The sequence below is a fragment of the Ascidiella aspersa genome, chromosome 1 (assembly GCF_963924565.1).
Source record: "Ascidiella aspersa chromosome 1, kaAscAspe10.2, whole genome shotgun sequence".
Classification (NCBI taxonomy): domain Eukaryota; kingdom Metazoa; phylum Chordata; class Ascidiacea; order Phlebobranchia; family Ascidiidae; genus Ascidiella; species Ascidiella aspersa.
In genome coordinates, this window is record NC_139447.1 from 10,961,476 (window position 1) to 10,989,039 (window position 27,564).

The following is a 27,564-nucleotide window of genomic DNA, read 5'->3' on the forward strand; positions in this document are numbered from 1 at the left end:
TTAGACAGCATGGTTCTTATGTACTAAAAATGATAAATTTAATAGGAATTTATATGTTTTCACGTTCAAAGTTGAGCAAGCTGCGGGTATACAAAAATGTTTTCAATTAAGAAAATAATTCTACGAATTGATGTCAATTTTTTAGAATAGTTAATCAATGTCTACGACTCTACGCCACAAAGTGATGTAAAATAGTGTTCTGTAATTGTTTTCAAGACATAATGTCAACGGAGAGCTGTCCTTGAAAATTTGGTGCTGCACAAACAAGTCAAGAAGTTGAAAACAAATTTTCGTTTAAGCTGAATTTTTAGTTAACGCCACCACTTCAGGATGGACGCGCCCCCTTGACTGCATCTCATTTACAGCCAGAACCCTAATTTTGGGAGCCTGGGAGTAGAAATGGACTCGAAGGTAAAATTGTTTTAAGAAAGTAGTTTTTGGGATGCAAAAATAACGACAAAACACTCATATAAGACCCTAAAGATCCCAAATATATAACGCGTAAAAATAATTATATCAATTTCGTATGTTTGAAAAGAGTATTGTATCAAGCTTAATCTGCTAATACGATAAAAAATTGTGTTTGGTCTAAACAAAATTTCAAATTTTCGTCCGAAAATCTCTTTTTCTCTTCGATGTGGGCCTTTCGAAGTATAGTTAAATTTTATTTTCACGACCAATTTTTGTTAGTAGGCTACTTTTGATTTTATTTCTATTTTTTAGTTTGTTTCGGAAGAATCTTGTTTTGTCTTAAAGCCGATCTGTGATTTCCTTTTTTTGTAAATTTTATTTTGAGTCTAGATTAGACAATCTTGGAAAAACTAACCAACCAAACCCTTCTGTCAATGTGGACCCACAAGCATGCAAAGACGGAAAAAAAATCGTTGAATTTCTTTGTTTCGCTACGGAAATGGTGCGATGTCGACAGAAACAGCTCGCCACGTCATCATTGTTATTTTTGTTTTGTCTTGTTTACAGGGGCCCGGAATTGTGTTCTGGCGTGTTTTAATGACCTCACCGCGAAGGCTCGGCATCGATCGAGCCCATTGTTTGACAGTCCCAGAAAACACGCTTTCGGACAGGTTGATTTCTCATCAGCAGTGGGGCTGTTGTTTCCGTGCAACCTGTGTTCCGCTTTTGTCCGACAGAAACAACACGCCTTTTTGTTTGGAGGGAGCATCAAAACAATGCCGTCGGTCCCTCGTCGGCCAGAGCCGCGCAGCAAGCCGCGTTTTCCGCCAAATGACCTGTTTATTCGCGGGCTCGAATTCTTCGCAGGCAAGTCGCGTGTCAGCGCGATCGTTAATGGCACCCCGTCACCCTGGCGATGTGAACCCCTCTTTTTTCCACAAGAATTCTCACGTTGGCACGAAATTCCCGAGCAGGAAGATGAGCATAGGCCCTACGACGCACTTCGTAAATTTTGCGATTTGTGGCACTAAAGATCTTGTTGACTGTATAAATTCCACGCGAACGCTTGCACATATTTTCAAAGCCGATGGTTTCATTTTTAATGCTATGGTAGTCGATTGAAATTATTGCTACTTGTTTCATGTTTAACATGGAGCTTAAATCTTACATATGGTTGCTCGACAAAATATTTCAGCTGGGAAGAACGTTAAATTACACGTTAATCGAAGATCTTCCGACAGAACACGGCCATTTTGCGATTTCCGCATCCCTTTGCGGCTTTCGGTCGTAATCAATCACTTTGACGGACGTGGCGGGTAGCGGTACGCCACTCCGCGAGCGAAGGCCGCATATCGTCGCAACAAACTTTTGAATGCCTAATGAGGGAGGCCGCGGTGTTGCCGTTGCGTAACCAATCGCACGCTTGCCGAAAGCCATTAGCGCGATTTTGCGACCTTTGCGTTAATAAAGAGTCGCGGGCGCTGCGTCGAAGCAGGCACTTGAGGCCTTCGACCGCAAGCTTGGCCGTCGCTGAACTCAGCACAAAGCGATCGGCGCATTTGCGTATTGCTCGACTGCGACGCCCGCTTAAAGTTGGCGAAAGGCCGGCGATCGGACCGCGGTTCGTCGCTGCTCTGAGGCGCATTCCCGGCTGTTTACAAACTTATGAAAATGCGGCCCGGCGCGGGAAAGCGCTGGCCTTTCCGCCGATTCAGGCGCGCCCGGCCGTGCACAGAGCCCCCCTCAGCCTTTTGGCTTTGGGGGAAAGGGCACGCATTGCAGAGTTAAAACGATTTGTGCATACCTTTCCTATGAGCTGTTGCACCATTTATTGTCGCATGCTTGGGACAAGTCTTTGTGCCCGCATACGTTTTCTTTCCAATCAAAATAAGCAATGCAGTGGAAAAGCAAAATTTAAGGAAAGTTAGCAAAAATCAGACATTTTAAATGGTTTAATCCACAAAAAAAAAATTATTGGTAAAACAAACATCTTCATAAAACCAAAATACGTCGCTTTCAGTAAGAGCAATACAATGGAAGGTATGAATTGCGGTTCTCAAAAAAAAAAACAATAACGGTTTACTATGGTAATTCTTTGGGGAACGTTGAATAATTTTGAGGAGGTACAAAAATGTTATTCGTCTTTAAAAGGCCTGTAAGTCTTTAGAACACTGCTAGGACTTATATTGTGCCATAAGCAGGAAGAGGTATGTCGTGGAGATGGTGAGAATATAAAATTTGTGCTCGCTGCCCGCACCGCACTTTAATAAATGGTTCGCAAGCTGAGCTGCACCGCAAATTATTTTCGAAATGCTAAGCTGCGCTGCCCGCAAAATTTGAGCACTATAAGGAATATATTTCATCACTTATAAAAAAACACACCTAGAAAGCTAGTTCACATAAAAGTACGGTCAACAGCTTACTTTACTTTTAGTGATGAAACATCCATGTGTAAACTGCTTGCTATTTTACTTCAATTAACTAAAATGAGGCCGCGAACCATGCGCGGCTGACATCTCTACTCTGTAGGCTTTTAACTATTTTTGTTATATCTTCACTCCGTTTGACCCTCTATTATTTTTGGCACAAAGTGTATGAGGTAACCTAAAGAACATACCTCAATCCGTGACCTTTCATGGGGCCATTTTTTTGCAATTTGGAGGTATTTTAAAACGTTACAAAAATTCGTGCGTTAATTAGTGCGCAAAATAGAATATACATGTTGTAAAACACCTTGGCCAGAGACAGTTAGACAAAAAGTTTCAACACTTGTTTAAAAAAAGGATTGTAACCTGAAACAAATTTTTTTCTCAATATATGTATGTTAGTAGGTTGATGTTGTACAATGTATTTTTGTCACATTTTATCAAAAACAATTTTAGACCCATTGGACTTAAACAACGAGCGAAATGGACGCGTTATGTTCGTCCTTGATAGTGACTCATGCACCCTTAAGATATTTCACCATCTTTTTAAACCTCATTCAAAACTCAAGTGGTTGCTACAATTATTACCGCACGTTGGAAACATAGCAAATATTTTTTTCTCCCTGTAGCAACACCTTTAAAAACGGAAGTCTTCAATTGCTCTCAGGCAAGAAAAGTAGGTGCTACAATTACGCTCCCGCAACATTTACGTTAAGTTTTTGTGACTGCATTGTTTTTTGTCAATTCAATTAGATGCGCGTATGACGTCAAAACAGCACTCACAAATACCTCAGGGCTCCTTCACGGAAGGTCGCCAATAGATCATTTGTTTTGGTTTACTGTTAGGCGTCGGATATTTCGTATTATTAAGAGGGGAATGGCTGAAAGAAAATATTAAGCACATTTGAAATACGGGCCTTTATCATTGACCTCTTAATTCTATTTAAGGCCAGTGCGAGTTCTGGAAACAAACTGCAATATTCAAATTTTGACTAGAAAGAAGAATTCAAAATCGGAGTTCAAATCGCCTTATCCTTAACGGCATATTACATCATGATAAAAAAAATTCGCGCTTTAAAATTACAATTATTCTGATCTGCAAAACACAATAATCTGTTGCGGTTGCGGATTAAATTCCCAAATAAAACATATTATCAATGGCGGGTTTTATTTTCCATTGAAATTTGTGTTAGTTAACTGTTTGCATTAAAATGTATTTTAACTTTATTTTTAAAGTTGACAAAAAATGACCTGACTGGCAGCGGACTTAGGAGATCTCAGCATGGCTACAAATCAAATCGGGAATACAAATGTGACACATGGATAAATGATGTCCATCAGTCGCTTTTGTATCAAAACGTTTTAACAAAAGCGTTTTACTATACTTAAATCGGCATTAAACTTTTATCGCTATCCGGCGGTTTTTAAACAGTCATACAAAGTTTCATGAAAAACTCGTCATTGTAGTTTTTTCAAAGTTAGCTGGGCGGCAAGCTCTGTATTGTCATTTAACGATATCTCACCGACGCCAAAAAACACAAATACCGATCGTTCTCGTTTTTGCTACAGCGAGACGTGGTCAGGCCCGGTCCGCCTGAAAAGAGATGACACCCGTTTTTCCGGCGAAATTCTCCTAGCCATGAATTGAGGGTCTAATTACGCGAAAATAATCAACGGGTCGGCGTTTTTTCAATGCAAAAGCAACCCACCAGGTACCCTAATGAGCAGTGGCTTGCAAACAACTGTAAGCGGTCGCATCTGCCCAAGTGCGTCAAACACAAACGACCAACATCGATCCAAGAGCTTTGAATTGCCAAAAGAAACCTTGAAACCGCACAAAAGCGCCAAGGTGTTGCGCAATCGTTCACGACAGCAAAGGGCCGGCTGCTGCTTTTCTTTCCAGAGTTGCCCGCACCCACCCCCAGCGTGCCGCGAAAGACACCTGTCAGTCAGCGGGCCGCCGCGGGGGTTTATATAGCCGACCCCGGACACGGAGTTAAGTCAAACGAACACGAAAGCGCACGGAAAACAACGCTCGTCACAACGGAAGCATTCGCGTCTTAAGAAATTCGAAGTTATCTCTCTACTCCGAAACAAACCAAGGTAAGATTGCGTTTGAATGAATTTGATGTATGGCCTACGCTGGTAAAATAGCCAAGCTGGTTTATGTTATGTTGGCAGAAAAAATGTTTTTGTCATCCTGTTATTCTTTTAGTTCTCTCCGCATGCTTTAAACAAATTCATTCTTGATAATTTTAAACCGCTATATAATGCCCCAAAAAATTATATGATGACAGAAAAAAAAGAAAGCTTCTTTCCATATTTCATAAAATACTTTTTACATATTCTTCGTTTTTTCTTTTCAGTTAGTCGAAAACATGAATCAGACATTACCTGTCGCCTTAGTGGTCGTCCTATTCGCGATCCAAGTCTCCCAAGCATACACGTTAAGCAGGTTAGTGAAGTAAATTGTGTGTTTTTATATCTGCCAATTATATATTTGTTTTTTGCTTAAAATCGGACATATATAGAATTTTAGGAACTTTAGGGTAAATATCTTATTAAGTGTCAATACACGTAGTCATCATCTAAGCAGGATAAAAACGTATCCCAATAAACTTAAGACTGATTAGTATATGCAACAAATCGTGCAAAGGTCCACGTCAGTGTCGTTTATTTGTAAGTAAAGCATTATTTATTTAATTTTTTCTTACAACTTCTAGGCGAATCGCATCTAAAAAATTTTCAAGTTGGAAGTAAAAAGTTGCTATATTGACAGCACTTCTTTCGAGTGAGTTGCAACGAAAGCGTTAATAATCTAATTTTAAACACCTGATCCACTGACATTATAGAGCAGCCTATACAAAAAAATGTTGCCGCATTTTTTCTTACAACTTGTATAGGCGAAATCGCACTTAACATTTTGTTAAGTGAAATATGAAGGGTTGCAAATTTGACAGCCTTTTTTAGAGTAAGTTAAAACGCTTGCGTTAATAATCTAATTAAAAAAAACGATCCACGGACATTGGAGTACGAAAGGGGATTGATCGGATACTAAAGATCCGTCCGACGGTTTTCGCGCGGAGTCGGCCGTTCGCCGCGCAAACCGCTTCTCGGCCCTTAATTCTGCGACTTAACGCGTGTCGGCTTGTGAGCAGGCAGCGACGCTCCAGCATCAACGCCGACATCTCGCTGCACGAAAAGAACGCCAAGAAGGTGCAGAGCCTTTACCGCCAGTACTACCTGCGCAAGATCCTCGACGACTTTAACAAGCGCGACGGTTCGAGCGCTCCAGCAAATCCCGTGGGACCGGCACAGGAAGACGACGCCGACAACGGTACGTGCTCGTGTTGTTGGTTGATCTGTGGTTGCTTTGTCGGGTTCTCTATATAAAGAGGCCATTTTCTTTACCCGTCGGGTCGCCTGGGAATCCGCGGTGGCAATTTTCGGCTTGTGGCTGCTGTTTCGTTGTACCCAAGCGAATGCGATTGAACGGAAATCTGTATTATAGAATTGCGTTATTTTTTCCTTTCGTATTTGTTGCTTAAATTTTTGCCAATTTTTTTTTTCCGACTTCGCGTTAATTCTAATCGTCGCTAAAGCGTATGTCGGCTTTATTTGATAACCCCATCTTTGTGCTAACTTTGATAAATTGCAGTTAAAATTAAGTTTTTCAAAAACAAAGGCGCTGAAACGCTACAGCACAAAAGCGGGCGGATAAATTTGTATGGCTATGACAGTTTAATAACTTTATTAGATCCTTTTTGTAAGTTTGATTAGGAACGGGTCTAACACATTTCCATAGTCTCACGTTTTATTTTCAAATCTTGATAAGCTTTCGCGTTCGTATCAGTTGTAAATTAAGATAAAAGCAACGTAATATAATCGGACGGGCACATAGTTAATTTAAGTGAGAAGTAAGTTAGAAAAGGTTAGTTCTACCAATTAAAGTGTCTAATTGCATGAGCGTCCTTAAAAAGAACGGTTGTGCGTACGCTTGTAGATTTAAAATTCAGCATTACCTGTTTGCATTAGTGCCACGTCAGCAGAAACTCAATTCGGAGTGCTCCTGTGTGCTTAATTAAACAGGTTAAAAATACTTTTGGCACGTTTTAATTAAGTTTCTTTGCGAAAGGCCGCAACGGGTGTTACCACAAAGCTTTAAATATTTAACATTGGGTTTTGGGGGGAAAGCCACGGAGAAACGACACGTTAAGGGAATAACATCACCTGTGGGAATTAGCCGGCGTTTGAACGCGAATTTGTAAGATTATTTTAAATCGCAGGAACATCTATTCACTTAAATATAGCAGCTTCACATGGCGCAATTAAAACAGTTCGTTATATTAGCAGGAAGGCCACGTTTTAAGCATCTCTGGGCTTACCATTTACTTCTTCCTGAAAGAAATGAAAGAAACTTTGTGACAAACACAGAGCCTTTCAAAGATCAGTACGCTGAACTGTACGCCCGTAATAGCTTGTCACCGAGGTTACGTTTGGTTTTGTGATCAGGCTTATACTGAAAAAGAAAAATTTAACAATAGCGACTTTTGCGAAATAAACGAAACCGCTTTGACTTCAGTAATAGCTTTTCCCACAAAGTGTGCTCTTCGGGTTAAAATCAGGTCACGTCAATTTGCTAAAAGCTCGTTTACGACCCCCAAGTGAAACGATCGGTAATGACATGCTTCAGGTTAACACCATTTTTTCGGTAAAATATTCGTAACGGTGTTGGCGCAAGGTGACAGCGTATAGCACCAACTTGATTAAAAGCGACTGTTGTTTACTGACAAGGCTGCCCCTATAATGCATCAAACCACTTCAAAGGCCTTATTAATACCGAGGAATATTTTCCTGCGCAGATTCTTCAAACGAAGACCACGATTATTATCTGATCGATGAGAAAAGGGACCTCGTGTCACGAGTGCACGGTTAGTGCTTAAACAAATCAACGTATAATTTCGCTCTAATTCTATCGAATATAAAACAAAGGCAAAAACACGACGGCTATTTTCCCAGCTCTTTGTGGTTTAAGCATGATTTATTTTTGATAAAGGAATTATAGGACTGCGCTTTGTTTCCCCTTTGTAGAATAAAAACAGCAAAGAAAATAGAATTGGGTGTAGCATTATAACAAAAATGTTGCACGCTAAAGTTTTCGTTTGGTATTTGATTTAAAGGACATTTACCCAGAGCGCCGTTACGAGATTTAAGTTCACTATAGGCCAATATAATTTTGTGGTCTTAGGCTACAAACACCATGGAACGTCGGAAAGTTTGTAACGTAAAATTTATAGTTTATTTTCGCGAGACGTCCGACATTGGAAAACGGCACAGATTTACTCTTAGCCAGCATTAAGTTAACCAGTCTTAGTAAACTAAACGCCTGCAGCCTGCAGAGTGTAAACATGTCATTCTGAAAACACTTAAGTTCCATTCAAGTCATTTGTAAAATACATTAGGTCAAATCAAGTCATTTTACACTAAAGACTAAAGTCAAGATAAGTGATTTAAAAACAGGGCTTGTTGTAGAAACGACAAGAAACAAAGCGAAACGCAATTTTGTTTTTAAAAATCTTTTCTAGACTTTGGCTTTGTTTGAAAGCAATTTACGAATGTCTACATATAGTGCAGGAGTCGGCAACCTTTTGTATTTGCAGTGTGCCAGTTTATAAATAATTTCAAAATATCAACAACTATAGCGTGCCAAAGAAAAACTTCTATATTTGGTTTTGCACTGGCAACCAGGGCTGCGGAGTCGGTTAAAAACAACCCGAATCCAACTTCGGCTAAATGTGCAATTTCATCGAGTCCCGAGTCCAGCTCAGACAACCTGTATTTTAATGACTTTCGTAACTAAAATAAGATGGATATTCAGCAATCCAATCATATGGGTCATGAAAAATGTGCCACCATATGCTATTCCACCTATCAATTAGCAGTTCGCTGCCTTATCAGTTTGGAAATCTGGTACTGATTATGCGCACACGTCGAACTCGGGTAGTTCTACCTAGTCTTACTCGAGTCCCGAGTCCGACTCCGCACTGCCGTGATCTGACATTCCAATTACGAATAATCTGTGTTTTTTTTTCTAATTTACGTATCATGGGATACGCAAATAAACCTAATTTCATAAGTTAAATTCTGTTAAGTTACCTTAAAATTTAAATCTGTTAGAAAAAAAAACGAACTGTCCCGAACACAATACTGTGCCCGCTAGTTTGGAACATACTTTGACGCTTTTCAGCCGAAACTTAAAAGTGTTAATAATATTAGTTTGGGTTTTAGCTTGGCTTCTCAGTCGACCAAAAAAACACGCATACTTCAAATGTAGAATGCCCGCTTCGGCGGCCTTAACGCAGTAAACATCAAGCCAAGTTAGGTAATAGTGACGTAATACGAACGGTTAGTCGTAAACAACAAGTTTAACTCCCACCAAAAATAGTGTTATATACAACAGTTAAGACACTAGTTTGTGACACGAACTGGAAATGTGTACAACCGTTTAGTTAGCGATAGTGTTAGTGTAGTAATAATATAATGTTAATGATGTAATGGTTGCACTTTCTTTAGTGATACAATATGGGCGTTAAATCATTTGGCGTGCCAGCCAAAATCATCTCGCGTGCCAAAAGTGGCCACCAGTTTATGAACTTGGTCTAATTCTACTCGCTATTTACAGGATTAAGAAGTGCGCTTTCCTATTGGTTACGTCGCCAAGTGAAACCAGCTGTTATCAGGGAACTGCGCAAAAACCTGCCGCTGGGAGCGGGAGAGAGCGACGAAAAGGCTGAAAGTTATTTGAACTCGATCGTCGAGTACTACCCTTTGGAAAAGTACAAAATGGATTCCTAGACCTGAACTGCATACGCTAACACTTACTGGACGTTCGACCTTTTGTATACAGGCGCACTGCCTATTTATTTATTGTGTTTATTTTTCTTTTTTCAGTTTAATTCAGGAGATCTAAATACTCTTTTCAAGATCACAACCGGGTTTAACTTTGGATTTAATAAAGCTTTTTGTACCATTTTTGTTTGTCATCGGTGTACATAGATAACGTTTTCTTTATTATTTATTGTAAAGCATTTTGTTTTTAATTAGTGAGTTTTATTGGCAAAAATAAATTTCATCCTATGGGGAATAAATGTTGTTTTGCCCTAATCACCAGCTTTTAGCCAAACTTACTAGCAGTAAGCCTACAGACGAACGTCAAGTGATAAGCTTGTTTTTTTGCATCGTGCAGTTGCACTTACTAGTTTGTTCACTAAACTCGAACATTATAATTTTTTTCTGTTGTCCATCGGCCAACGGATTTTTCAGTGGATTCTGACAAGCCGTAGTTCAATTTATAATTTTATAGTTATTTAAGGGGATCGTTGCAGTACGAGCACGATGAAATACGAACAACGAATATTTTAAGGACACTTTAAGAAAGGAAAACAAAAAAGTTTGCATAAAACGACAGTGATTAACACAGTAGGCGAAACAAAACAAAAATAATTATCGAATTAGGCATCGGGATGGCTGGCAGTGAACATTGTGACGTCACTAATCGAAACACTGACGTCAATCGTTTCATTTGGTAAAGTGGCGTAATTCGCGTCGGCCGAAAACCTATATCGTCAAAATACTCGAAACTGTAAGTCCATACGCAGATGATGACGTCAGGGTAACGTCAACGATCGAAAGGTGACGTCGTTTTATTTGTTGAAGTGACGTAATTTGCCTGGGCAACATACTCGAAAAACGCATGATGACGTCAGACGTGTGACGTCACGTCGGGCAGGGTAAGGTGCAAGAAGTCGGCCGAGGAGGAGGACATGTTCTCGGAGGAGGAGCGGAAGTCATAGCAGGCGTCGCCCGGAAGACTTTCGGCTGTGCGGTGAACTTGAATAGAAGGCTTTCGTGACGTCATAGTTGCAGGAGGGGTCAGTTGGTTGGGTTCGAGTCGCAGCTCCTGCGCGAACGAACAGATCGGGTTTACTTAAGGTAAAAGTGTTTTCTTCGAGCGTAGCGTAGGGTTACGAGACTTTTCAAATCAATCTCTATAAAAGCCTAGCATGACATTTTCTACCTCAATTTAACCTATTAATATATTTTTAGTTTTTGCAAATTAAAAAACATTGACAGTTAGCGACCTCTAGCGCCTCTTCAAGTTGGTATCGTTCGGCCGCTAGGCGCGTTAGCAAGCTCTGTTGGTCTGAACGGAGCGGCGAGTCGGTCAGTTTAGGAGATGGTTGGTCGTCGACACCGTTCAGCTTGCGTTCGAAGCTGGAAAGCCTGGAAAAAAAAAAAACAGAAGCTGGTTAAAAAAGCGTTGGCGGCAATATATGTGGGACTATTTGTTGCATAAATAGGAGAAAATTTTATTAATTTAACCGTTTTATTGATATAGAGTTAGCTCCACCCGGCAACATAGCAATAGATAAAAATTTCCTTTCTGATGAAAAAAGTATAAACCAACGTTTCGGCAGCAGATTAATAATTTAAACAAGAATGCATTAGCAAGTTTATATAATCAAAAAATAAAAAGACATTAGATAAAAATAAATCGTCATTTTCATTTTATTTATAGTTCACTATAATAGTGGTATTACGCTGATACATGCTCGAAAATTAAATGTAAAAAATTAAATAACGCAATAACGCCCCTTTAAAAATGTAATCAACCAAATTAATCGTATTTTCAGCCACAGCCTCGTCCCCCCAAAAGGGAGATTTTGGGGGATTTGTATTTTCTTGAATTCGTTTTTAGTTTCACAGACCCCCGTTGCCCTCCTAGAATTAAACTCACATCCGTAAGAGGTTCCTTTCGCGCTCCGCTTTGTTGCAGAGGCTCTCCTGGAACTGGATCGACTCGAGCCTCTCGTAGATCTTGTCCATCTTGAGGAGGTGGATCATCCTGGCCTCCCGCTGCTGGGCGCGAAGAGCAAGAGCCTCCTCCACGTCGTTACGGGCCTAAGGCGGAACAAAGGGAGTAATGACGACCGTTGCTGCGGATATTTAACATTGAAATACACTTGCTGAGGTTTTTAATAGCCGAAAAATGGCGTGGTTGTAGTAGTGGCTGCTTTTGTTAAACACCTTGAAACTATAACGTTAACTTACTCTTCCATAAAGGTCGGGTAGCCGGTCAAAAATCAGTCGGTGCAAGCAGGATTTTCTTGCAAGCATTTCGATACAAGCTTGTATCGCTCGTATCGAAACGTCTTAATGAAGATGATGTCGATCTACTCGACCTTTTTGGCCTTGCAAGCAACATTACAAATCCGTGCATGGTGTACCCAACTTACTCTTTGCTATATAAATACGGCTTTATAAGTGACATATGTGGTAGTAAAGGGGATAAGGGGGGAATAAACCCACAAATAAGCTTGGATTTCGTTACAGCTACCTAAGCAACATTGAAGTAGACCCATTGAATCTAATTGATAGTGTCTAATGCTGTTTTAATAATTTATCTACGAGGCGCTGCCAACGAGATTACGCTCTAACGAATCATTAAAAACTTATTTGAACGCGCTCTTACCTTCTTAGCTTCCTGCAGCCTCTCGAAGGTCTCCAGGACTTCCCTCTTCTTCCGGAAGACCTCGCGTTCGCTCTCACGCCGCTGAAACCGCTCCAGGCGCCGCTCCGAGATCTCGCTGGTCTTTGCTGACATTCCTGTAATAAATGGGCGGTATAATGGCCATGAAATACACATAATGCCTCCAGGAAAGGCTTACCAACATCAGTCGATCTAAGCAGGATTTTTGTGCAAGCAAAGCATGCATGTAAAACAACTATCCCGTGGTGAGGTGCGAACTCAGGACCTCCGGCCAAACCGGGACCGTCGCTCTACAGACTGAGCTACGCAGGCTCAGTGGGGACTGGCCGAGAAATGTAGCAGGGTTGCACGCTGCATTCTGATCACAGATTTATATACAATGTGTAGATGAATGTTTCAATGATTATTATGATTGGCGAGGCTTTGTGTAAAATTGAGAATCATAGGTCACAAATAGTCCCAAAACAGGGTAATGTTTTTTGTTTTTAAATCGAGTTTTGTTCTTTTAGGTATTTTGTAAACAATGGTTCTAAAAGTCGTCAGCCGTTAATAGAGAAAGAGTTAATTACTTGCAGCTTTGTAATTACTGGAGCAGCAATTTGTGTCGGTAGAAAGGGGGAACAATGAGCCAACAAAATAATTATATGCTCGTAAAAGGTACCACAAAACTTTACGTACCCGGTTAGACATATTTAGAGGAGTATACTCTTATGATTTTATAATAGGGAAACAAAAGGTGTTAGTATATACGTTTCGGGCCTTGCTAAGGCTTTTGAAAAAAAAACACTTTTTTTTTGGAAAAAAACAACACTAATTTTGCTAACAAACATTTAAGGTAATATACGATCACTGAGGTACAGCTCATTTTTTAAAGCCGCCCAACAAGACAAAACAATATAGGTAAACCGATTAGAAACACGCGGCTCACCTGTTTCGGTGACCTTGATCGCGACATTGACGAGCGTGAGCCAGGACAAGGACGACTTCTGATTTGTGGAGGCGAACTCCCGCTCTGAGGTTATGCTGTAGTCACCCTCTTTCTCCACCACGCGGAATCTGTGCTTGAGCGAGTTGGTGCCGGGGAGAGCCTAAAGAAAAAAAAATCACGATGCACATTTGATTTTAATCATCAGTATTTTTCTTATTAGTTAACCTGGGGGCAAAAGTTTTGGAGACTTCTAAAATCTGAGTGCCCTTCACTTGCTTTTACGTACAACTCGCAAAATAAAGGCTATCTTTGCGTCTTTAATAGTCCAATATATGATGTTGTTGGTGGTGGATGTACGCGTACGTGTTATGGTATATCTTAAACTCGAATCCAAAAACCAGGGCAGATTTACAAGGTAGAAAAATCGTACAGGTAATACGCATTTGTAATTTGTTTTACTTCGGCAACTTCAAAAAACTTTTTACGAAGCCTAAGCTCTGGCACAATTCTGTTGTGTTAGATATTATTTATATAGTAAACTGTAAGTCGGTGCCTACATGTTGGAATCATGAATCGTATATTGAATCAAATGAATTTGTATTTAACTGTGCCCTTAATAAGATGCAAAGTAGTATTAGGCCTTGCTCGTGACAGTGAACAAAGTTCGTCAAAGTTGTCCAAAAGATCACGAGTCCGATAGATATCATAATCCAATCTATACTGAATTTGAAGCATATGGGTCTATACTAGATTAAAGCCTATGGGAGGGGATAAACATACGCGACCTAGGCTTAATAAAAAAGATTCTAAGCCTTTTGATACTCTGTACGTGACTGGGTCGTTTAAAATCAATTACCTAATCCACGCACGTCTAGTTATTAGCGGCACAATGAAGTAATTTCGGGCCAGTCAACGGCAACAGCAGAGTAACCCCGCGTCCGCTGGTTTACCTCGCAAGGGAGTCGGTCGTCGTTTCAAGCGAACCACCTTTTCGATGGAAGTGGGTCGTTTGCTGCAGCGAAATGCGCCAGGACGACACACATGTATGTGTGTGTGTGTGTGTGTGTGTGTGTGTGCGGGACGCGCGATTAAGACAAGACTGTTCTAACAGGATCTGTAACTAGGGCGTAAATTGACGGTACTTGCTTGACGTCACCAAAAAGGTCGTTTTCTTGCGACTGCAATTCTGTGGTGCAGTTTGAGAATGCGGTTCGAACTGTATTGCATTACACGCCAGCATTAAATCCAATTTTTCGCTTTGACTTCCGTTTTCTTCTTCGTAAAACAGTCATGAAATCAGTTTAACCTCGCCACAACAAACTACACAAAACCTCGAATACAATTTATTACAAGAGATATTTATTGGTAAACGGCAGGGCCTATATGTTTGTAAGAGCACATTTTTTGCCGATTTATTTCAGGCGTGTTAACAAGGCGCAATATTGATCGTGGGTTTCACAACACAACATTCGTGATTTTTTTTAGGCCCAATAAGGCTTGTTTTGCTGGCATTGCCCAATCTTTCGAAGCGACCTTTTAAATTAAACACTGCCTAAGCCTATGAGCATATTGATCTGTGGTAACAGTCTTCCATCATTTCTTATAGATCTAACGAAAAAAAATAAGGCAACTGCAGCTCAAGGAACATGGCACTTATATCTAGAACTATTACAGCATTTAAGGATTTTTTTTTATTTCTGTAAGGAATGGTACCCCATCATTGGAACTATTTATTGGTCCATTTTTTGATAGAGTCACGAACGAATTAACATCATCGGCACACGGCAATCGTATAATTCGGTTGCCTTTGTGAGCAACTGGCCATAAGCATCGTGTGCAGTTTAAAACGGGACAAGATAAGGCGGATTTACAGAACACCTAAATCGGGTGCCCGTGCGCAAAGCATTGAAGTATGGTAATTACAACGCGGCAATAAAACCATTTCAAAGCGACTTGATTGGTGAATTACACATCAGCCCGAACTAGCATAGGTCTTCTAACTAGGGTGCTTAAATAAAGACTGCAATTAGGTAATTCAAAATGGCATTACCATAAAGTTGTGTGACGTTAATAACCAGGCTAAAACGACATTAGTGTTTTTCTATTTTTAACGAAAACAAGTTCGCCATTTTACAATTTTGTTAAACCGTATTGTATTGGCAGTGACGGAGGAGGGTTATAAGCTAACCATGAAAAGTTCACGTCCACCTTTAGCGTTGTTTACACAAAGTCAAATCTTAACGAACGAGTTTGACTAGTTTAAAGGTCTTGCTCTTCAATAAAACTATCCCTGCCATCGTCGCATAACACACTGTTTGGTATACATCATAGGCACGATTGGTTAAGTAGTACATAAAACTGTACTCCGAACCCAGCATAAACTCTGTTTCAACCATTGACGCATAATTGCTTTATTTCCCATTGGCGTGGTTTTCCACGAAAGCAGTGCCATACATAAACTGTAAAAGGCGTATCGATGTTACGGACTTATTATATGTACTCTAGAGATTAGATTGTCGGTATCGGTGGTTTTTAGTATTGGTCATTATTTTTAAAACCCTGATTTTTAAGTAGCTGTTTGAGGAGACTTAAAGACGCGTTATTAAGCTATACAATACATGTACCTCTTTGAATTGGACTGTGAATTTAATCGCAATATAATCTTACGAATCGTGTGGAAAAACAACTTCATGCTGTTGTTTGTGATGAAATATTTGGAAATGAATAAGTTATCGCACCAGTGGTATTTTGTAAAAGAGCGCTATTGGTATACATATTTAAAAAAATATGGTAGCACTAGCATCATAGCAAAAAACATCTCTTTCCCAGGCCTTACCTCAATATGCATATTGTGGTTCAGGTTGATCACATCCTTAACATCCTGACAAGCCTGGGTCGAGTAGAGGGTGACCTTTGACCCGTGAAGCACCGCCCATCGCTTCTTCCAAGCGTCGGCGTCTGGCTTGCGGACTGAGAGCCAGCCCTGTGAAATACCAAGCAAAAGCGCGTTTAATGACACGTTGTTTCTATTGATTTTTAAATGCACTCATGTCGCTAGAAAGGACCACCTAAAACATATTATACACAAGAAAGCCAATTTTTTCCAAGTTCACAAAAAGCTGGTCTTGGCTGCCTAAAACGACATTGTCGACAACATGCGCTCAGTAAAGCCAACAAACACAATCAGTAGTGAGATTGTTTCGTATTATGTGGTAGTGCAAAGAATTTAACTGCGAATACGGCGGCACAAATCCTTTTTAAAAATAAACAAGCTGTACTAATGAGGCCGGCGTGCGACCAAACGTAGTGAAGCAAAAGTCAGTGAACAACTAATTTTACCCTGTTTGTTAATGCTAGTGCCAGTTTATTGTGGCACACACTTTTCGGTAACATTGAGACCGGTCTGAATAACCTCAGTTTGTTGCGGTCGGGAGAGGTTCAGTATGGCGAACCATTTCGTATACTAATAACGCGTTGGCGTTGCCATCTATGCGCACATCATACAGAATCACACACAATCCGTTGTAACAATAAACGGGATGCGGCAACTGACAACTTCCCACAAGCAACCGCCGTCTAAAGCAAAACGAGGAACTGAACGTGAGTTTGACATGCGAATAAAGCAACAAACTGATTTAATTGTAGAAGGCTTTACAGCTTCGCTCTTGCAGAAGGGTTAAAATAATTTAGTGTGTAGTGAAATTATTTGGATGTCTAATATTATCGGATCGAAACTTATACCCGATGACAGGTGGTTTCATAGGTACTCGACCGATATTAGAGTGGTAACAAAACCAAACTTGCATAGCTATTTTTTGCTGTTTTCTATGGTTTGCGGCTTCACTAATTTTTTTTACTTGAATGGTTAATTTATCACCAACTTGAAACTAAAGTTCCTATATCTATTTAAATGAAAATTAGGCCCAACTAAAAACAACACTTTTTGAATTTTTGTTTCAATATTTCCTATATTTGAGCGTAGAATTGACGCCGTTGGTACGTTGGAACGGCCGTAATTTTTGCCTAAAATGTCGAGTATCGGTATAAAATACATATATAAAATGAATATAGGACATCCCTACTAAGAGGGTTGAATACAGCAGCACAAGCTTTCTACACAACCTGTCCAGTTGTCCACGCTTATAGTTTAAGCTACATAGCCCGATCAACCTATAGCGGGCCCGGTCACTCTAACGTAGCCTCAGACAAACTGGACACGAAAACGCAGCCTCATGCTACCTGACATACCAAGCTCGGAAAACATGAGCGCGCGTGTGTGTGCATGCTCGCACGAGTTTAAAACCACCGGCAGCAAAGCAAACACAGGCCGCGATAAGATCATCCCAGGGGCGGGAAACGGGAGGTCGACTTACCGCCTTCATCACTTCCAGGTACTCGGAGAGGCAGAGTCGCTGCAGCGCCTTGTAGAATGTATGGGAACGCGCCAGTTCGGTGCCCACCATGTCAGCGATCACCGACAGCAGTTGCTGGAACGTCACCTGGAACGCGAAACAGGCGGAAGTGAGCGAGGCTGTGCAGTGCGCGCCTTCCCACGTTCAAAAGGAAGTGGAGATATCTTGAGCCAGCTTTAAGAGCAGGGGTTCTTAAACTTGGGTCCATGGACCCCTTGTGGGTACGTAAACTAGTTTAAGGGGGTCCATGAAGGCCCAATTGGAATATTAGTGTACTGTCTATTTCTCAAATTTCTCAAAGAAAACAGTTTAATTAAAAATAAAACGGTTTTGCATTGAATGCATTAGGACTCCATTCCACTTTAACATTTTTGGACCGAAATCAGCAGATTTATCAAGTCTAACGTAAATTTATGACGTTATTTTTTTAATTTTATGCGTACCGTTCTCCACGCGCACCAAAAAAACTTTAGGGGTCTGTGGTGAAAAATGTTTAACAACCCTTGTTTAAAGACTTTATTCTCAGACACATTTTTATTATAGTTGGTGACCAAACAGCAGCCTGGTCCTTGTTTGCTACAGTTGTCTAAAAAAAAGGCGGTACGGTGAATAATTGGTGAAGACAGTGTGGCGTTGGGCTTAAGTTAATTTTGACCCGGATTTCGAGGTACCAAAGACAGGTTAAAATGAGGTCAGGGCAATTTATGAAGTGCTATGCAAACCTACCGATGGTCAATACATTTTATATTGGTTACAAATAAACTCTCTGAAGTATACAAGTCCCCTTTGTACTTCTTGATCATGAACAACGTATTCTAGTCCTTCTTTGATTACAAATTGGTATAGCATGACACAAACAACATTATTTGCGGTGTTTTTTCGTGAACGATATACCTAAAATAAGGGTATATATCAGTAAAACTCATTCAATTACCTTGGGCGGGTTTGACGGTTCGAAACTGCTGTTACCATCTGAGCTGCTGTCGTCATAGTGACCGGTGGCGTCAGCGTCATGGTTTGATGACCAGGGAAGCCCCAGAGCGGCGAATAACTTTCGCAGGAGGAGGTCTGTCTATCGAACAACACGCAATCGTTTATTGTTCTCTAGTTGATGCTAATCAATGAACTGAAAATTCCTGAGAGCATGGACTTTTTTGTTATTATCAAAACAAAGGTTATTTACAGAACATGCAATTACCATTTTCATTCATAAGATGTCACTACTAATACTTAACAAATATTAAAAAAGGTGTATTTTAATGAAAATAGTAAAAACAGCAAGATTATGAGAAATGCAAGCCTGGCACTTTTCACACTGGATCAATTCCCTGTGGTGAACATTGTACCTCTTCATAGTCCATGGCAGGTGGGTAGGTATCCGGTTCCGAGAGGTTGTTAAAGACACAAAACAGCCAGTAGAGGGCCTCTGCAAGCTCCGGTGGCACCACAGAGTCGAGGTTGTCCACCAGGGGGTTGTTAAGGAAACGGTCTTTGCTAATCGACCAACAGTGAGCAGAGAGGCTCTCGGGATCCATGTACATGCCAGCGGTGGTGTCCTAAAGAAACATACTTATTACAAATTGAATAAATAACTATCAAACTTCAAGGTGAACATAGAACCCTAAATGCACTTTTTTGTGTTTTTAATACTTTTGAATTTAACAACCATGCGTCTAACTTATCACATCTTAAAGTAAGGTAACAGACCAATTAAAACATACATTACTAAATCATTCTAAAACTATCATGCAGGACAGGTAATATGATTTGGCATCACCATAATGTTGATTATTAGATAAGTTAAAAACTTCTTAAAAAGCAAAAAAAAAAATTTACAGGAATAATTTTTTGCTAAATAATTTTGTTTACCATCACGTAGCGCTTGTAGTTGGGGAATGTGACTTGGGAAAAGCGGATAAAGTGCTTTTGGATGCTCTGGTCATTATGCTTGTCAGTACCAAGTATATTGGAGAGGGAAGAGGACATGTGCTGCAATAATAAAACAGCCTCAAATTTAATGCAATAGAAATAAGATCATAAAATTTGATTTATAAAAAGTGTTAAACAAAACAGTACCCTGGCGATTAGAAGTGCTATCCCATTTATAAAATATTTATCACATAATTTAATGTTAGTGTTACCAAACGTGAAACAAGAGATAAATTACAACAATTACAAGACTTTCCACCATTTTAGGATGAAAATAGACAACTATAAAAGTTGTTTGATAAGTAATTTCAACAGTTTTTAAAATAACAATATGTAATTTAGCCGATTATTTAGGCCCTTCTAAGTAAGTAGTGAAGACTAAGTTATCAGTTAAACAGAGATTCAAACAGATTCATTTGAATATTTACCATGAGGCGACCAAGTAACACTTTGCCAGAACCCCTCGTATCGAGGGAGGCGAAGGCTTGCCACAGGGGCACGAGTGTTGTGTTGTGGTAGCAGCGGTGGTAGAGGCAGGACTGGTGTCGGCGGAACATAGATGTGGAAAGTGACTCTCCATTTAAGCTCAACATGCTGCCGCTGTCCTCTAAAACGCTGTTGCCGATCACATCAGACACTTGTAGTTGTGACACTGGGGGTTTGTAAAAAGGAATGCGATAAGTAATAGCCATCCAAGCTAGTTTTGATTCAACATAATTTACAGTGCACTTAGCTTAACGTTTGCTCTATCTGGAATAATTTATCAACTTCAATACCAGCATACATACAGTGTTTGCTAATCCACCCTGGGATTATCAAGTTAACAACTGATGGATAATATGAATCTTATATATGTTGTTTATGATTAAATCCAGTTTTAAGTTGCTTATTAATTCCACACAGATTTATATTATAAGCTAAAATATTACAATCGTAAAAGGCAAATTTAATAGCAAACCAAATTTAGTTTCAAAATACAAAGTTATAAAGACATAAAATAAATGTTGGGTCCTTATGGGAATATTATACAAAGAACAGGAAGCATCTTCATTACATTAAAAGAAAACATCAAGTGCAACCTCTAGTGTGTTAAGATGCTATAGTTCAAGATATTGATATAACCAATATAGTTATGTTCTTTATAGATAATAGTAACAGAAACACACACATATATATATATATATATATATAAGTTTTATATGCCTGTTTAACTGAATAGACACCAGCTCAAAAAATGGTATATCTAGATCATGAAATTACATGGTTGATAACAAATAATATATGGAAAATAGATAGTTAAGGCGACTACAATTAAACAAACAAACATGTACACATCTACCCTGACCACTGTAATCTATTGAACTGGATGGCCCTATTAATGGAATCAAGTAATTGCATTACAAATTAAATTTCTCTAAGGTAACCATGCATGCTGTATAGATTACCATACCTAAAACATCCTCAAAGTCAATATTAGGCAGGGGCATTTTTGCCATGGCCATTGTTGTTGGTCTGTTGCGTTTCAGTGACAACCTCCTAATACTCTTGGTGCTTCTTTTTCTCTCCATCTTATCTGAACTTGGCTTGCAGCTATGCAAAAGAGATAATCAGGCACAACTCAACAGTCTGCTATCAGCAATTAGAAGGCCTATAATTTGCCAATAGAACACTACTGACCCAATGACCAGCCAGAGATAACAGGCAGTTATGGAGGGTGCTAAAGAAAAAAGGGAAAAAGGTGACAATCAGCTCTGGCTCTGCAGCAAAGCTGCAAGTTACACAAAGGAAGTTCCACAGACTACTTTGATTAGCCCAGCAGGCAGCATTAAGTCAACTGCAGGAGACTTGAGCTACAGGAAACTTCACTTTCTGGCATGAAATCAAGTCAGACTAAATCACAAATTATATTTTTGTTTGATTCACCTAATCCACAAACACAGCAAGTCAGACTTGTATTATCAAAGTTATTGTGATCTGGACAGGCTTTAAGGCAACTCCATATCACAGGCATAATAAAGCCACAATTTATTTCACAGTCACCTGCCTGGACTATCAAAACAAGTTTGCTGGTTGTTCAATAATAATCTAATTTCGATTGATATTTGAACAAAAGAAAAAAGGACACTGGGCCGGCTGCTGGATGGCTGGCATGGTAACATTTCATTTTCAATTGACCATATTGCTAATGAACTGACACCCAAATATATCTAAAGTCTCTATATATGTGCTACTACTACAGCTACAAACTGGAAATGTGTGCGATGCGTTAATTGGTGCCTGGTTTAGGGAGAAACAAAGCTTCGTGACAAACTACTTCCTGTAAAATTGCGCTGCATGTGTGTGTACCAAACAGGGCTTTGAAGCTTACAAGCTGCAGGGAAATTGAAATTGAAACCTGGCCTAGACCGATTAAACATGTAACCTAAACACATACATCCCATTATGAACCTGATACTGTGACTGGAGACTTGCCCAAGCTCACTTACAACCCCCAGCGGAACTAAACTATGCATGGAATGCCTTTTTAGACACAGGTCAGTGCACATTATATTGTCTCAGACACATTGCTTCAGGGAAAAGTGACTAAACCGGAAAACATTTTGGTTAAGCTTAAGGCTAGTCAAATTAAAAACCGTTTACTACAGATTGCACCAATAAAGGAAACCAATAACTATATATCTGCTTGCCAGCAATTTATTACTTTGTGATCACTGCTAATTGAATCAAGTGCAATGTTTTTGTACAACAGCAACAAGTAATGTATTAATCATCAAACTTCATCAAAAGAAGTCACATATGTTATAGTTGACATTCAGTGACCTCTTTTATGATGCCATCTTTGCTCTGGTGTAAATTAAAAAGATAGAAGATAACATTCCAAGAAATACACTACACAATTCAATACAATCTCTATTTTGCTTCCTTACTTAGCCAGTTGATCATATAAATATATCCTTCCAAGACTCACTAACAACAGATATATGAGTTCAGAGATATTCAACCCACACTAAGCATGTGGTTACTAAAAAAATGCAGCAGCAGTGTATTAATCCAGAGCATTTCCTCTTAGGCCCATCCTTGTTCTCTCAACCACACTGTCAGCTATTCATGTTAAACATGCCGTGCTATCATTTGGCTATCTCTCCAACACAGCAATTGACTCTGGCTATCAAACGCTTCAAAATCACCACCTACATACCAGTAACATGCAATTACTTAACAGTGGCCTGAATTGATTTCAGAAAAACGGTAAATTGCTGGTTTTAACACTTTAGGCTTAGTGAGTCACATTACAGTTAGTTAGCAATAAGATATAAAAAAAAATGATAACTTACCAAATATTTTTACAACATTTTCTTCATTTCACAAGCCTTCTGTTTTCATAGGGTGTTTTTCATTTTTTGTGTTTTTCTAACTTGTTCTTGAATAGCTTATTATCTTTGCAGGCCTTAAAAATATATACATAGCTTAAACAAGGAATTGGCCTGTAAAGTCTTTGTTGATATTCCCCATTATTCAGAAAGATTCATTGGGCTGCTCGTTTGATGGAGAAGGGGTGTTCGCATTAAATGACCGGATGGCACCACTTAAATCTTCAAGGTCATGCAGCAAAGTTGTCATGTGCTGCTCTTTCTGCTTTTCAAGGCATTCCTGAGAGTTGTCAGTGGTGTCATTGTAGTCAATTTGACTGTCCAAGTCAAAATGCAGCCTTGCCAGTTTTCCCTGCTTGCTTCTGATATTCTCCATCTTTTTTATGGCATTCTCTTCCCCAAACGCATTAAGTTTTCCTGTGCGAAAGGAAGACAGCAGATCCTGGAGGTCCTGTTTCATTGCCTGAATGTCGGTTAGCTCCACAAGAAATGTTCCATCGGTGGGCTCTTCTTTTTTATCACTTGTCTGGGACTTGTTGGACTTTGATTTATTCATTGCCATTGCTTTCAAATACAGAATAGTTCTTTATCAATGTATGTCTGCAAAAGACAACAATGAGCAGTGGGTAAAAGTAACCAGTACAAAACAATAGAATTTGGTGTAAAAGTAAGCACAAGTATTGACGGGAAATTAGCAACAAATATAGGGCATATAAATAAACAAAACCAAAAACACCTTTAGCTAGAAAAAATATAATAAATATTTTGAAAGACCAAACACTCGAAATCCTTTTAAAAGCACTTTTAGTACAGTGGTTCCCCACCTGTGGGCCGCAATCCTCAAGGGTGTTGCAAGGGATTGTCTGGGAGGTCGCTGTGTAACATTTGGGTTTATGTGGCTTTTGCTGCAGTGAACCAAACCATAACTTTAACTTGTTGTGCAAAATTAAATCTGAACATTTTAGCCAAATTTTGATACAATCCGTCTAGATTTTTTTCCCAATTTGAATTTTGACAATTTTAAAATGTGCTTTTCAGTGACTGTGGTTTATGTATCATACACTATAATTGGGAAGACATGCAAGTTATCAAAAACTTAAAGGGGGTCGCAAAAACAAAATGGTTGGAAACCACTCCTTTAATACATTACATATGATAGTTGTAGTACAAACAATATATTCTTATAATTACCTATTAACCAAAACATAATTTAAAACCATATACATATTTAATTCCATATATATATTTTTAATTGTTCAATGTCCTAAAAGTCCAGTGCCTTTGAAACCAACTTCGGGTTCACTTTGCTTGACAGGAGTGAAAATTTCAGGTATGTTTTTGTCATTAGGTATGTCTTCAATAAGCGTGATGCTACATCCAGGGTAAACAAAAGATTCTCCCAATGACTTGGCATCATCCGAGAGAAGTTTGCCATTCAGCCATAGATTTTGGTCAAATGGTGGAACTGAATAAAGGTGCATAATCTTAATTTTTAGTTCCTTAATTGTTAAAACAGATGAGATTCCTGAAAGAGTTTTTCCACCCCGTGTGCAGCGTCTGGCCGTTCTGTTTGACACAAAAGGTTTAGTTTGGGAAGAATCTGAAATTCCATTTTGTTGAGGTTGATTTGCAGGGGACTCATTTTCTATGTTGACTCTATTAACAAAAATGTCAGCATCTGTATAATCGAACTCCATTTTCTGCTTTCTTTTAATTAGTTCAGCAATGCAAGCCTTGCAAAGCTCGGGATTATAAATAAATGAGTCTGGTGTAGGGGTCAAATTATTTCCCGGTATGATATTGGATTTTATAAAAACTGAGGGAGTTTTTGCTGGCATTGATTCAACTAGGGGGGTAAGTGGATTAATTTTTTCCAACATCACTGAACACTCTGTTGCTATCTTCTTTTGAATATAGATTTCATGATCAACTTCAAAGAATTTCCTAACTGATTTCCATTCATGCTCCCAAAGCAACACACATTCTTTTTCTGAAGTTTCCAAAGTCCCGGTACCATCTGGAAATTTTAAAGGATTGTGAAGCAAATTTAAATGTGAACATAAAAACTTTTGGTTGTCAATAGTTTTGACAGGTTCATTTCTGGTGGGGTTTCGAACAAAACATCGCCATTCTGCCAAAAACTGCTGAGATATGATAAAAATGGGCTCAGTCAGGGCATTTGATTTTCCATTAAAAAAATTTGGCCTGTTTTTGTCCAAAAATAGTTGGTGAAGTTCAGACTTTTGGTTTTGCGCAAGTTTTTTTCTGGACACTTCCACTTCTTCTGCCTGTTGAAGGTCAGCTATGCATTTCGAACATGGCTGGGACCCAGCTCTGAATGTACAGCAATGTGGAAAATAGTGTAGTAGGATCTTCCACACTTTGTCTGGCACAAGCTGATATAAATTTGGGTTCGTAGTCAAACCAGAATGATCACAAAGCAAATCACAGTTGAATTTAAATTCTGTTTCATTGTCTGATGTTTCTGATGAAGTTTCAGATTCAGGGTCAGTGGGCTTAGCTTTCTCTGTGGTTTCTATCAAAGCATGTTCAACTTGTATATTTTTAAGAATAATTGATTTCCATTTTCGAAAGGATTGTTTGCCAACAAGAAAAGCCTCTCCAGTGGAGCTTTCCGTCATGTTAGTTGATTTGGCGTGTTGGCTGACAATTGTAAAGTCACTATTCAGTTGATTTCTTTTCTTAATGAGGCAACAACGGTTTTTCACACATTCAATGCAAGCTTTCTGCAGAATCCTTGCTGGTAGCTTGTCACAATTAGAGAACATCATATCAGCTGCTTGTTTTGGAATGTACTTCAGCATGGCAACCTTGTCGACATTTAAACCACCATGTCTACAAAGTACATCTTCAATTGCCCTAATGCTTGCTCGCTGATTTTGAACAGGACTTAAATATTGCTTTATTGCAGACGTGAATGCCCATTCATAATTTTCAGTTGGTGCCTCTAGCAGTGCAATAAAGTCGATCATTCTTTTTCTGTACTTAAGGCTGTTCAACTGTTCTTCATAGACAGAATTTAACTTGTCAACACCCTGTTTTTCAAACAGGTTATTGTGTTCCTCGATAAGAGTGTTAATATGGCTGGGAACAGGCAAGATGCTTGTATTTTGCACACTTTCCCTTTTAATGTACACCAGCATGTACACATCTTTGGATGAGTGAAAGCCTTTTAAGATCTTTTGCTTTTTTGGCACTGGACCCTGAATGTCTTTCCAAAAATTGTCTTCCCCTTTGCTTACGTCCAGATCAAGTTTCTCTCCGCCTTTTAACTTTGCTATTTGCTCGTCATTAAACTTGTACCAAATTCCATTCTGGGTGTCCTTGATATTGGCAATGTAGTGGCCAGACATAGCACTCGGCCCCCGATGAAGTAGAACTGCAGACAACTGGTATTGCATATTTGCATGTTGGACAGGTTCACCATTTGAATCAATATACTGGGAAAAATCTAGCAGATCTGGGAAGGAAAGACTGCTAACAAGTTTTTGTCTCTGATTGGTTGACTTGTCATAAACAAAGCGCAAAAGCTGCAGACTTAGAGTTTGTGGGAGAGTCTTTAAAGCAATTTGTCGAATAGCATCTCTTTTTCCATTACATGTATCGCAGTGGTATTGGTTTTCGCCATCAAGTTTTTCAGGCTTTAAAAAGTCAAGAATACAATCCTTTAAGTTCTTGTGGCCTTGTACATTGAGATCAAGTTCGTAAAATCGGGCAGGCCGTTCAGTTACAGTTTGACAAGTTAGACACTTTGTTTTGTAAGCATACTTTCCTGAAAACTGAGTTTGAATGACAGAAGAAAGATAAGGGTTAGTTTCCAACACACTCATAAACAATTTTGAAAACTCCTGGGCATCTTGCTGCAAGTCTGTAGGAAGCCCAAGGCTCTGAATAAAGGAGTTGGGGTCAACAGTCTTACTTGCACTGCCCTGCAACAAGCCAAATATCAACTGCAGTTGGCCACAGATAGTTTGCTGGTAATTGCCGGATTGATTGCAATCATTTTCTTTTAGTGAATAGATGGCATTTCTAAAGTTAATGTTGTGCATCCACAGTTGAAGGTAGGTGTTAACATAACAGGTTGCACCTAAGTTCTTCAGACCGACAAGTTCACCTGGTTTTCTTCGCTCGGAATCAATCTCCTTGGTAATTTTATCGATTTCCTGCTGATTGACCACTGATGCATTGGCACTTGTCCAATACATTTGTCCGAGTCCACGCAAACATTGAGGGTTTCCATTGCAATTTTTTCTGCAGTTGTTGCAGGCTGGAAACTTCAGTCTGTAAGCTGTTGCAACCTCCACCTCTCCAATTCGGCCACAATCTACTTTGTCAACCCATTGCCAAGTTTGAAGCTCCAGCAGTTTTGAAGCAGAAATCTTCTTACCCATAGTATCCCACCTTTGGGTTTTTCGCCATTAAGTCATGTAGTGCAAAAGTAGCCAATTTAAAAAAAAGGAAGAATTTAACTAAATGACAACATATTATCACTGGGAATTTAGGAAAAGAAATACAT

At 39.4% G+C, this 27,564-nt stretch overlaps 4 protein-coding genes across 5 annotated transcripts; 1 reads left to right on the top strand and 3 right to left on the bottom strand.

The window, feature by feature from the left end:
• Nucleotides 1-4,828: 4,828 nt before the first annotated feature.
• On the top strand, nucleotides 4,829-9,890 carry LOC146167465 (uncharacterized). The gene is made up of 5 exons (XM_083390939.1): nucleotides 4,829-4,940; nucleotides 5,204-5,292; nucleotides 5,996-6,174; nucleotides 7,700-7,768; nucleotides 9,520-9,890. Exons 2-5 carry the CDS (start codon nucleotides 5,216-5,218, stop codon nucleotides 9,690-9,692), a joined length of 498 nt encoding a protein of 165 aa, XP_083247065.1. The 5' UTR covers nucleotides 4,829-4,940; nucleotides 5,204-5,215; the 3' UTR covers nucleotides 9,693-9,890.
• Nucleotides 9,891-10,214: 324 nt separating this feature from the next.
• On the bottom strand, nucleotides 10,215-23,124 carry LOC146167466 (differentially expressed in FDCP 6 homolog). Of its 2 annotated transcripts, none has more exons than XM_083383310.1 (12): nucleotides 22,992-23,124; nucleotides 20,085-20,308; nucleotides 19,597-19,716; nucleotides 19,074-19,283; nucleotides 18,662-18,799; nucleotides 17,689-17,814; nucleotides 16,152-16,298; nucleotides 13,316-13,475; nucleotides 12,370-12,503; nucleotides 11,635-11,798; nucleotides 10,979-11,120; nucleotides 10,215-10,797 (listed from the first exon to the last, which is right to left on the bottom strand). In XM_083383310.1, the coding sequence occupies exons 2-12, from the start codon at nucleotides 20,247-20,249 to the stop codon at nucleotides 10,600-10,602; spliced, it is 1,704 nt and encodes a 567-aa protein (XP_083239436.1). In that variant the 5' UTR covers nucleotides 20,250-20,308; nucleotides 22,992-23,124; the 3' UTR covers nucleotides 10,215-10,599. The 2 variants fall into 2 exon arrangements, with proteins under 2 accessions (XP_083239436.1, XP_083239435.1); XM_083383309.1 differs by lacking the exon at nucleotides 22,992-23,124 and adding an exon at nucleotides 21,107-21,355.
• Nucleotides 23,017-23,635, bottom strand: LOC146167467 (coiled-coil domain-containing protein 28B-like). Its single transcript, XM_083383311.1, has one exon. The coding sequence runs from the start codon at nucleotides 23,587-23,589 to the stop codon at nucleotides 23,173-23,175; it is 417 nt and encodes a 138-aa protein (XP_083239437.1). The 5' UTR covers nucleotides 23,590-23,635; the 3' UTR covers nucleotides 23,017-23,172.
• Nucleotides 23,636-24,279: 644 nt separating this feature from the next.
• On the bottom strand, nucleotides 24,280-27,526 carry LOC146167468 (ubiquitin carboxyl-terminal hydrolase 48-like). The gene is made up of 2 exons (XM_083383308.1): nucleotides 24,605-27,526; nucleotides 24,280-24,526 (listed from the first exon to the last, which is right to left on the bottom strand). Exons 1-2 carry the CDS (start codon nucleotides 27,437-27,439, stop codon nucleotides 24,284-24,286), a joined length of 3,078 nt encoding a protein of 1,025 aa, XP_083239434.1. The 5' UTR covers nucleotides 27,440-27,526; the 3' UTR covers nucleotides 24,280-24,283.
• Between the last annotated feature and the right edge of the window lie 38 nt (nucleotides 27,527-27,564).